Here is a 12,500-nt window from a genome sequence, read left to right on the forward strand (position 1 = left end):
GGTGGACTTGGTTCAGGCTCAGATGAAATCTAAAGGCGGATACGTCGGAGGCCCTGAAGGCTCCCAGTTGTAACAAGGGTGAGGTGTGTGTGTGTGTGTGTTGTGTGTGTGTGTGTGTGTGTGTGTGTCTGCAAAGAATATTTCTTGGCGTCTTTTGTTTGCTGGCTTGTTGGTTTATTTTTTAAGAAACTGTTTAAAAAATTATAATAAAAAAAACAGGGTTGATTATTCAAAAACAATTTTAAACAAATAATGAGAACTCGGCATTTACTACTTTATTTTTGTGGGGATTTTTTTTGGAAACACACACACACACACAGAGAGAGACACACACACACACTTTACAGGGGACTGTTTCAGGAAGCAGGTTTCTTGACATTTCTCGACATAATGAAAAAAAATCTTCCTTATCTGATTATTTTTTTCTCTCCTGTGGCCTTAAAACTCTTCTGTACTTTAGTATGTAGTGTAGTGAAAAGACTAAAACTCTTCTGTACTTTAGTATGTAGTGTAGTAAAAAGACTAAAACTCTTCTGTACTTTAGTATGTAGTGTAGTGAAAAGACTAAAACTCTTCTGTACTTTGGTATGTAGTGTAGGAAAAAGACTAAAACTCTTCTGTACTTTAGTATGTAGTGTAGTAAAAAGACTAAAACTCTTCTGTTCTTTAGTATGTAGTGTAGTAAAAAGACTAAAACTCTCCTGTACTTTAGTATGTAGTGTAGTAAAAAGACTAAAACTCTTCTGTACTTTAGTATGTAGTGTAGTAAAAAGACTAAAACTCTTCTGTTCTTTAGTATGTAGTGTAGTAAAAAGACTAAAACTCTTCTGTACTTATGTAGTGTAGTAAAAAGACTAAAACTATTCTGTACTTTAGTATGTAGTGTAGTAAAAAGACTAAAACTCTTCTGTACTTTAGTATGTAGTGTAGTAAAAAGACTAACACTCTTCTGTACTTTAGTATGTAGTGTAGTAAAAAGACTAAAACTCTTCTGTACTTTAGTATGTAGTGTAGTAAAAAGACTAAAACTCTTCTGTTCTTTAGCATGTAGTGTAGTAAAAAGACTAAAACTCTTCTGTTCTTTAGTATGTAGTGTAGTAAAAAGACTAAAACTCTCCTGTACTTTAGTATGTAGTGTAGTAAAAAGACTAAAACTCTTCTGTACTTTAGTATGTAGTGTAGTAAAAAGACTAAAACTCTTCTGTTCTTTAGTATGTAGTGTAGTAAAAAGACTAAAACTCTTCTGTACTTTAGTATGTAGTGTAGTAAAAAGACTAAAACTATTCTGTACTTTAGTATGTAGTGTAGTAAAAAGACTAAAACTCTTCTGTACTTTAGTATGTAGTGTAGTAAAAAGACTAACACTCTTCTGTACTTTAGTATGTAGTGTAGTAAAAAGACTAAAACTCTTCTGTACTTTAGTATGTAGTGTAGTAAAAAGACTAAAACTCTTCTGTTCTTTAGCATGTAGTGTAGTAAAAAGACTAAAACTCTTCTGTACTTTAGCATGTAGTGTAGTAAAAAGACTAAAACTCTTCTGTACTTTAGTATGTAGTGTAGTAAAAAGACTAAAACTCTTCTGTACTTTAGTATGTAGTGTAGTAAAAAGACTAAAAATCTTCTGTACTTTAGTATGTAGTGTAGTAAAGAGACTAAAACTATTCTGTACTTGAGTATGTAGTGTAGTAAAAAGACTAAAACTCTTCTGTACTTTAGTATGTAGTGTAGTAAAAAGACTAAAACTCTTCTGTACTTTAGTATGTAGTGTAGTAAAAAGACTAAAACTCTTCTGTACTTTAGTATGTAATGTAGTAAAAAGAAAGAGTATGTGATTTGGAACGCAGGGTGAGCAATATTTGTCATAACCACATTTCCCCTGTGTCTCTCCCTCCAGCGCGTCTGTCCGGTGAATCTACTGTTGTTGATTTGAGGAAACCATGGAAACCATGTTGATAAAGCAGTGGCGTCTGTAGCGGACCCAGGACCAAACGATGAAACTACTGCTCCCCCCCCCCGCTCCACCATGTTGTATATATTTTTATTTTCCATTCCCTATTAATTTTTTTTTTTTTTTTTTTTTTTTTTTTTATTGAAAGCACTGCTATCCATTCGCTGCCATACTGTTGCACTGTACAGAGTAACTAGTAGATCCGCTCAATGTGTGTGTGTGTGTGTGTGTGTGTGTGTGTGTGTGTCGGTGTGTGCGCGCATGTGTGTGTGTGTGGAGATGCATGAGGACAAAATAGATTTAAAGGTCTAGTCAGTGATTCTGGAGAACGCTTGTTGTCGCAATCCCTTTTTTTTTTTAAATCAAAATCAGTGAATATCTCCTCATGATCCGCTACCTGTCTGTACTGTGTGTGTGCTGAAAAATATTCCAGTGTTAATGCACAGACTAGGCTCTGTAAATGTTGCTAGCTACAATGGCTTTTTTTTCAGCGCGCACACAGTACAGACAGGTAGCGGATCATGAGGAGATATTCACTGATTTTTAAACAAAAAGTGATTATGTCAACAAGCGTTCTCCAGAATCACTGACTGCACCTTTAAAGGTCTTTGCTGTTGTCTGTATTTATTGTCTGACTTGTTGAGACCTCACGGTGGCTGGGCCAACCTTCAGAGGTTTATCACAGAACTACGGCAGAGCGCGAGGGTCACGAGAGAGAGAAAGGCAAAACATACGATAGAGGAAAGTTTAGTTTATGATTATTCACTTTGAGGATTAAGTCCAAATACAATGTTGACATTACACTCAATTATTTTTGCATAGCCCACTTCATCTAAATTGGAATTTTTGTAAAAGTTTATCAAACTTAAATGACAATATCTTTAATGTGGATTGATAAATATGCCTATAACTCTTTTCAGATGCTTTACTATCATGAAACTAACTCCACACATTAACTAGTTAGAAGGATAGATGGATAGATGGATATCTATCTATCTATCTATCTATCTATCTATCTATCTATCTATCTATCTATCTATCTATCTATCTATCTATCTATCTATCTATCTATCTATCTATCTATCTATCTATCTATCTATCTATCTATCTATCTATCTATCTATCTATCTATCTATCTATCTATCTATCTATCTATCTATCTATCTATCTATCTATCTATCTATCTATCTATCTATCTATCTATCTATCTATCTATCTATCTATCTATCTATCTATCTATCTATCTATCTATCTATCTATCTATCTATCTATCTATCTATCTATCTATCTAGATATCTATAACACAGTCTGGAACTGTCTAGTGTAATGTCAACAAGGAATTTTGATTTTCTTTTCTCCTCAAAGTTAAATATTATGACCTCTTGTATTCTCTCCCTCCCGTGGCCCTGGTAATCTTCAGTAGCTGGACACACAGGTAGTAAAGAGATAAACTTCAGGCTGGGATCTCTGTCTTTATTTTAAACTTGAACTGAGTAGAGTACACTGGACCACACGGTGTGCATTGTACGCTCACACTCGCTTTAGGAACTCGGCATTGATTGATTTCAACTGTTTTTTTTTATATATATATATATTTACTCATTTAGAATCATATAGAATTTTAATAAACAAATTACTTCCTAATCTTGCCTTCTGAACTCACATTCATTATTTTTATAGCTTCGGAAAATTGATCTTAAAGGTGCTCCGAGGAACTTTCAGTGTGTGTTAATTCTAGCGCCCCCCTTTGGACTAAAAGCGGTAGTGTTTTTACCACGCCAGCTGTTGTTCCTGGGTGAGCGTATACCCATGACAAAGACATTAAGAAAAACTATATAAAAATAGCATTCTTTCTTTGCACTGATGGTCTCGTTTGCTGTTACAGGTCATTTATGATCATCAGAGGAAAAACGAGACTGTTTCAGAAATATTTAAAAGTTCCTCAGAGCACCTTTTTTGAGATTATATTTTTAGTTTTTTATGCGTATTTCCTTTCCTTTTTTCCATCATGACGATTGTTAACCATCACATTTTGCCACTTGTCCACTTGTACCCTGATATTTAAAAAAATGCATTTTTCCCCTCCTTGGTTTTCATAAAAATTCCGATACATACAGCGGTGTTTAGGATATCTCTCTGTACGCACAACAAGGCAAAAAAAAACTATTGAAAACGCTGACAAATTGTTCCTTAAAGAATACCTGACTTAAAGGTGTAGTCAGTGATTCTGGAGAACGCTTGTCAAAATCACCTGTCTGTACTGTGTCTTGATACACAGCCTAGGCTCTGTAAACTGGTATATTGCTAGCTTGTTTAAATACCAGTTTACAGAGCCTAGGCTGTGTATTAGCACTGGATATTTTTTCAGCTCACACACAGTACAGACAGGTAGCGGATCATGAGGAGATATTCACTGATTTTGACAACAAGCGTTTAGTTCTCCAGAATCACTGACTACACCTTTAAATGCTCATTTATATCAATAGCTGTTTTGCAGGTTAGATAAACAGTGTATGAATTCAGCTCTTGTTGCAATTATCATAGTGAATGTTAAGCCCATTTTTATATTATTTTTTATTATTCGTCCGTCAAAATTTCTGAGACAACCTTAAATATTTTTTTTTTCTGCATTTGGTGAAAGTGCAGCTGTAGAATGATTATAACTGTAAATGCATGTCTCTCTATGTCTGAGAAATGCTGTTTATCTTACACACTGCTTATTGAAACCAGCAAACCTCTACGGAACGCCAAAAGGGTCAAAATACATCTCAGTATGTTGATATCTCCACCGGGAATTTGTTAACGACATTTTGATTTTTTTTTTTTTTCATACATTTGTTCAAGATCACTGAACTTTCCCCCCAACAACAGAATGTTTTTATATCAACGAGTCAAGCTGAAAGTCTGTCAATTTGGTGTTTAAAAATCTATTGTGTCATGAAACGGGAACGAGATATTTGGTGTCTGTGAACCACAACATGTAAAAAAAATGTATTATGGATGAAATCACTTTTTGTAATATTTTATCATTTATTTTGAACTTTGCCAACATTCACTGACACATGTAATTCAACGTTAAAGGTGCAGTCAGTGATTCTGGAGAACGCTTGTTGTCAAAATCACTTTTTGTCAAAATCAGTGAATATCTCCTCATGATCCGCTACCTGTCTGTACTGTGTGTGCACTGGAAAAAAATCCAGCGTTAATACACAGCCTAGGCTCTGTAAACTGTTATGTTAACAAGCTTGCAACAGGCCCATTTACAGAGCCTAGGCTGTGTATTTACACTTGATTTTTTTCCAGCACACACAGTACAGACAGGTATTGGATCATGAGGAGATATTCACTGATTTTGACAACAAGCGTTCTCCAGAATCACTGACTGCACCTTTAATGTTAAAGATATTGTCACAAAACTCATGTATTCCTCTTTAAAATGTTCCAAAACGTGTAAACTTGTTGATTTCCTTGTTTAGTGTAAAATGCTGTAGTACACAAAGTGACCAGCAGGCTGTGCTAGTGGACTGGTTGAATGTGACTTATAAAAAATGTTCCTGAGATGGGAATTTATTTTACAATGCGGCTGTAAATAAGTAAGATGAAAGTAAAGGCTCCATGCTGTATAGGCCGACTGTATGTACTTTGTTTTCCTTTTTTCATACATATTTTTGGTTACGTTTCTGTGTCAGTTAAAGGTGCAGTGTGTAACTTTTGGGTGTGTCAGAGAAGTGAACATTTTTCTAAAGGTATATTCTCATAACGGAATAAACAAAACTTTCCTCACAGGAAAATGTGATCCCTGGAACACTGTTTGAAGTTAGAAAGCTTCCTGAAAAGTTACTGTTTCACTGTTGTTGTTTACAGCAGCAGGGCCCACAGTTTGGTTTACAAACATATTCTAGTCTTACGTTTGGTTCCAGGTTCCTCAGAATAATTTGATTTATGATGATGGAATTATTCAATACTAAGAATTACAAGTAGAGAAAATATGTTTAGTAAACTAACTGCAGGCTCTGTGAATGTAAACAAACCCCCCTCCTCTGAAACTACACACTGCACCTTTAATTTGAAGGTCCTATGTCGAGCCTCAGGAACTTCCTGATAATGTAGTTCCCACGTTAAGGGGGAAAACCATCTGCTCATTTTTCTGCATTTTTCAGAATAAAGCGAATAAATAAATGTTCAATGTTGATGCTTGACCAAAATGTGTGTCGAATGTTTTCACTTCAAAAATATATATTCTATGAGGAAATATTTTTTTTTTTTTTTTTTTTTTTTTTTTTTTAAACCTTTATTTCTACAGGTAAATCACCATTGAGACCGAAGACTCTTTTACAAGGGAGACCTGTTTCCCTTTCCCACGTTACCATTCACACACACATTCATACACCGATAGCAGGCTAACTATCAACATTCACACGAGGCAAGGTGGGTGAAGTGTCTTGCCCAAGGACACACCAACTATGACACAGGTGGCAGGGCGGGGATCGAACCTCCAACCCTTTGATCATCAGCCGACCCGCTCTACCACCTGAGACACAGTCGCCCCAAAAGTTTATACTTGTATACAACATATTAGTGTCCAAAGTATTTTAAAGATTATAGATACAGCCCATTTCATTTTATAAATCAAAAAATACTATGTACAGGTCTTAAAAAAATCTATTTTCAGCATTTTTGTTTAGAAGAAAATGTCTCATAAATCAGACAGTGAACAACATATGAACAAATCCTTCTGTAATAACCTTCAGAATATTGCTGAGAATGATTATGGAAAGTTTAGTTGATGTAAGTGCTTTTAGAAGTTGAGATATTTGCTTCAGAGTATTGAGGGGGAAAAAAAACTAATGTTGAGATAATGTCCGTTTAAAGATGGTTGTATAGGAGAAATATACAGACGCAAACAGACAAGGTTTAGTCAAATAAACACCTGAATGTACATGTTGGACCTTTGATCTATACTAGTATGAAAGAAGACATGTTATGGAAGATAAATAAACAAAAATCTCTAAAAAACATTTTTTAATTTTTTATTGTTCGATTAGGTTTTTATTCAAGAAATCGTTTGCAGAATTAAACCGACAAGGTAATGTGCTTTATTTTATTTATTTAATTTAATTTTTTAAGTACAAGATTAATAAAGAAACACACACACGCACACAATTACACACAAAAATACACATTGCACCCTCTGAAAAATTAAACTTAGCATATTGTCGTTTTTTAAATTACTTGTAGGGACAAAGACAGACGTATAGGAATCCTCTTTTAGGCAGAAAATGCATTTTTAAGAACTGGACATTGTGTTTTGTGTATTTATAACATTAAAAAAGGACAAGAACAATTCTAAATTCCAAACAATGCACCTGATGACATTCTTAAAACATGGATGCCTCCATAAGACTTGCCTGCTCAATGTACAAAATGTAATATTAATATTTGTATTAATTCTCCGCTCAGGAGGATAATTCAGATTATTGACCGAGGTGATTTTATACCAATGAGGACATATTTATGAATGAGGATATTGATTTTAGCTAATAAATTACTTCAAATGTTACACAGTGTCCCTTTAACTACAAGATTAATAAAGAAACACACACACACAAAAATATACATTGCACCATCTGAAAAATTAAACTTAGCATATTGTCGTTTTTTAAATTACTTGTAGGAACAAAGACAGACGTATAGGAATCCTCTTTTAGGCAGAAAATGCATTTTTAAAGGTGCAGTGTGTAATATGACATCATCAAGAAAGTTCTACAAAGTTCTAGAATGCAACGCTCCCTGGGTAACCCCAACCCTTTAGAATAATAACAGAAGCTACAGTGCCTTCAAGGACAAGAACAATTCTAAATGTTAAACAATGCACCTGATGACATTCCAACTATGACACTTTCAAGATGGCGGCACTAGGCCTTGGTCCAAAATATGCAGAAATATGGACATATATGAGACCCTTTCTAAGGGGAAAAAAAATAATTCAAAACTTTTTTTCAGCTATTATGCACTAAATTAAATGTACTTATGGATATTATAATTACTTTCTACAAAATCTGCTAGGAAATAAAACCCAAAATTCTACACACTGCAGGTTTTTAAGAACTGGACGTTGTGTTTTGTTTATTTATAACATTAAAAAAAATATATCTAAAAATCTGTCCAGTAAAAAGTTGGACTTTAATATGTTGTAAAAATTTAAATAAAGAATTTGAGACGCAATTGTACACATAGATAGATAGATAGATAGATAGATAGATAGATAGATAGATAGATAGATAGATAGATAGATAGATAGATAGATAGATAGATAGATAGACAGACAGACAGACAGACAGATAGACAGACAGATAGACAGACAGACAGACAGACAGACAGACAGACAGACAGACAGACAGACAGACAGACAGACAGATAGATAGATAGATAGACAGACAGACAGACAGACAGACAGACAGACAGACAGACAGACAGACAGACAGACAGACAGACAGACAGACAGACAGACAGACAGACAGACAGACAGACAGACAGATAGATAGATAGATAGATAGATAGATAGATAGATAGATAGATAGATAGATAGAGAGAGAGAGAGAGAGAGAGAGAGAGAGAGAGAGAGTTGCAGTGTCTAAATGTATCTTAGATTATTGTGTGTTAGCTAAACCTACAGTAAAGGCTTGTTATGGTGAAATGAGATATGTTTTGCTTTGCGCTGTGTGTGTGTGTGTGTCAGAGTCTGTGTGTGTGTGTGTGTGTGTGTGTGTGTGTGTGTGTGTGTGTGTGTGTGTGTGTGTGTGTGTGTGTGTGTGTGTGTGTGTGTGTGTGTGTGAGTGTTTATGTTTTGCTCTGCGCTGTGTGTCAGAGTCAGTGTGTGTGTGTGTGTGTGTGTGTGTGTGTGTGTGTGTGTGTGTGTGTGTGAGTGTTTATGTTTTGCTCTGCGCTGTGTGTCAGAGTCAGTGAACCAGAGAGAAGCTTGGCTTGGAACTGGATATTTCACCTTTGGCGTTTTAACAGAACAACTGACTCAGCAGACTATAGACTTTAAAGGTGTAGTCTGTCTGTCTGTCTGTCTGTCTGTCTGTCTGTCTGTCTGTCTGTCTGTCTGTCTGTCTGTCTGTCTGTCTGTCTGTCTGTCTGTCTGTCTGTCCGTCCGTCCGTCCGTCCGTCCATCTGTCTGTCTGTCTGTGTGTATGTGTGTATGGACCTTAAAGGTGAAGTCAGTGATTCTGGAGAACGCTTGTTGTTAAAATCACTTGACAACAAGCGTTCTCCAGTATTTATTATTTGAAATATTAATATATAAAGAAACTAAACTATAAAATCCAATATATAGAGTTGAGTTATGTGTGGTTTCCATTTCTGAAGATAATTATAAGTCACTATATGTCATATTCATATCACAAGCTATTGAATAAAACTCAAATAATTATTAAAATATTTTTTTAAAGTAAATTAATTGCACACAATAATTCTAAATGAGACATTACAAGTGTCTGGTTCACAGATACTAAGTCAGCAGTGTGTATAATGTGGAAGCTATTGAATAAAACTAAAATAATTATTTAAAAAACTAATTAATTACATATTATCAATCCAAAATGAGTGTGCTGCATAAGTTAACATAACAAGTGTCTAATTCACATACAGGTGAAACTCGTATTATTAGAATATCATGGAAAATGAATTGGAATTGAGGCAAGAATTCATGCAAAAGGGGCCCAAACCAAGTACTGAGTACATATGCATGATTATACTTTATAGAGGGCCGACATTTCTGTATTTAAAATCCCTTTTTTATTGATTTCATGTAATATTCAAATTTTCTGAGATTTTGAATTCAGGGTGTTCATAAGCTGTAAACCATAATAATCAAAATTATAACAAATAAAGGCTTGAGCTATCTCACTTTGCATGTAATGAGTCTATATAATATATTAGTTTCACCTTTTAAGTTGAATTACCTGAAATAAATTAACTTTTGCACGATATTCAATTTTTTTTTCGCGTTCCACCTGGTAACTACGGCAGCAGTGTGTGTTGGTGTGAGGACCAATCAGAAAGCTCCTTGATGTAGTTTGACCCTGACAGCTCGCCATAGCCGTCCGTCTGAAGAGAGTACGGGCTTTCATCACCAGCACCTGAAAAGAACAAATGTATTGTTTTAAAGCTACAGTGTGTAATATGGGAGTATTTAGCTTCATCTAGTGGTGAGATTGTAGATGTCAACGCTCCCTTGCTAACCGAGAATTTACAGAAGCTACGGTGGCCTTCAAGGACAAGAAGCTATAGTTACTAAAGATGGCATCATCCACCACTGCCTCCTTTACTGCAGGTCATCGCTCTCTCTCTCTCTCTCTCTCTCTCTCTGTCTCCCCATTTCAACTCTGTACTGTCTAATAAAGCTATCTCTCTCTCTCTCTCTGTCTCCCCATTTCAACTCTGTACTGTCTAATAAAGCTATCTCTCTCTGTCTCTCTCTGTCTCTCTCTCTCTCTCTGTCTCCCCATTTCAACTCTGTACTGTCTAATAAAGCTATCTCTCTCTCTCTCTCTCTCTCTCTCTCTCTCTCTCTCTCTCTCTCTCTCTCTCTCTCTCTCTCTCTCTCTCTCTCTGTCTCCCCATTTCAACTCTGTACTGTCTAATAAAGCTTGAAAATGCCCAAAAAAATTCAAATGACTGAGTGTCCAGGTAGCACACTGATAGTTAATATAGTTATTTACTGTGAGGGAATTCTGGGTCTTTAGTTATAATATCAATGGTAAAGATTAATAGGTCATATATGCCTATCTTGTGTGTCTGTCTCTCAGACTCTAGGTCAGCCTTGCAGCCTGTTAGGAGACACTTAGGTCAGCTGTATAGATAAAGTCTCATCTCCTTCTACTCCAGAATGTTATGGTTCACTGTGTTCAGCTCTGAACCAAAACATTGGTACGCTTGGTGCCCGAGCCGGGGAGGTGGTAGAGATAGCGCAAGGTTAATACACAGCTCTAAGCATGAGTCTGGCAGAATTGAAGTGCAAGTCACGAGAGTTGCAGTCCGGTTCTCCTTGGCCAAGTCTGTAATAAATATTGTTTCATAATTCATCCAAGTCTCCTGAAATATTCTTCCACCTGAGTTGACCTCCAACCTTAAAGGCCTACTTCACCAGTGGGAATATGAAGGTGTATGGAATTCTGAGATCCTGTGTAGTATAAATGTGCAAAAAAAATTAAAATCGGTTCATCCTAGTCTGAGAAAAGCCAGAAAGAGTGTTTTTTTTAACCCTATATTTCTCTTTCTCGTGACATCACAGAAAGAGAAATATACGGTTAAAAAAAACGTACTTTGTAAATATTACTGTGATGTCACAGTAAAAGACATCCTAGCCTTTTCTCAGGCTAGGATGAACCGATTTTAATTTTTTTCGCACATTTATACTACATAGGATCTCAGAATTCAATACACCTTCATATTCCAACCGGTGAAGTAGGCCTTTAACAGAACTTCCATCACTTTTACATGTTAGTATATAGTGTTGTAGTATTAGTATATACATGTTAGTATATAGTGTTGTAGTATTAGTATATACATGTTAGTATATACATGTTAGTATATACATGTTAGTATATACATGTTAGTATATAGTGTTGTAGTATTCAGTGTCTCCTCACAGGGCCAGTTTACATGTTAGTATATAGTGTTGTAGTATTAGTGTCCTCACAGGGCCAGTGGTCCCACAGTGTGTGTGTTCTCCATCCACTCTGGTTCCAAACATCAGAACTGAGGTGGTCCATCAGCTGGAAAACAATACAAGACTAGTTAGACGTCTGTCTGTCTGTCTGTCTGTCTGTCTGTCGCTCCATCTATGTATCTATCTATGTATCTATCTATCTATCTATCTATCTATCTATCTATCTATCTATCTATCTATCTATCTATCTATCTATCTATCTATCTATCTATCTATCTATCTATCTATCTATCTGTCTGTCTGTCTGTCTGTCTGTCTGTCTGTCTGTCTGTCTGTCTGTCTGTCTGTCTGTCTGTCTGTCTGTCTGTCTGTCTGTCTGTCTGTCTGTCTGTCTGTCTGTCTGTCTGTCTGTCCGTCCGTCCGTCCGTCCGTCCGTCCGTCCGTCCGTCCGTCCGTCCATCCGTCCGTCCATCCGTCCATCCATCTGTATATGTCTGTCTGTCCCTCCGTCTGTCTGTCTGTCTGTCTTAAAGCTACAGACACAGACATTTTGTGTGTGTGTGTGTGTTACCTTAAACACAGCCTCGTTCTGCTCGTCTGCTCTGGCGTCCCACATCCCTACAACAACAACAAGCATCAAGTTAAAGGTGAAGTCAGTGATTCTGGAGAACGCTTGTTGTAGAAATCACTTTTTATCAAAATCAGTGAATATCTCCTCACGATCCGCTACCTGTCTGTACTGTGTGTGTGTGTGTGTGTGTGTGTGTGTGTGTGTGTGTGTGCGCTTAAATAAAATCCAAATGTTGATACACAGCCTAGGCTCTGTAAACTGGTATGTAAACAAAGCAGGCCCACCATAGCTAGCAACATGCCCAT

At 36.1% G+C, this 12,500-nt stretch overlaps 2 protein-coding genes across 2 annotated transcripts in view; one reads left to right on the plus strand and one right to left on the minus strand.

The window, feature by feature from the left end:
• Positions 1-3,031, plus strand: part of cdc42se2 (CDC42 small effector 2) — a 9,795-nt gene extending 6,764 nt beyond the window's left edge. Inside the window, exons 4-5 of the mRNA XM_080032205.1 lie at positions 2-75; positions 1,893-3,031. Coding sequence (XP_079888331.1) covers positions 2-73 — 72 coding nt within the window. The 3' untranslated portion in view covers positions 74-75; positions 1,893-3,031. The remainder of the gene's footprint in view (position 1; positions 76-1,892) is intronic.
• A 6,942-nt stretch (positions 3,032-9,973) lies between these two features.
• Positions 9,974-12,500, minus strand: part of LOC307251941 (interferon regulatory factor 2-like) — a gene marked incomplete at both ends in the record, with an annotated part of 7,653 nt that continues 5,126 nt past the window's right edge. The window contains one exon of the mRNA XM_080029407.1: positions 9,974-10,092. Within this exon, the coding sequence (XP_079885533.1) occupies positions 9,974-10,092 (119 nt within the window). The remainder of the gene's footprint in view (positions 10,093-12,500) is intronic.

This window comes from Ammodytes marinus (assembly GCF_949987685.1).
Source record: "Ammodytes marinus genome assembly, chromosome: 1".
In the NCBI taxonomy this organism is placed as follows: domain Eukaryota; kingdom Metazoa; phylum Chordata; class Actinopteri; order Uranoscopiformes; family Ammodytidae; genus Ammodytes; species Ammodytes marinus.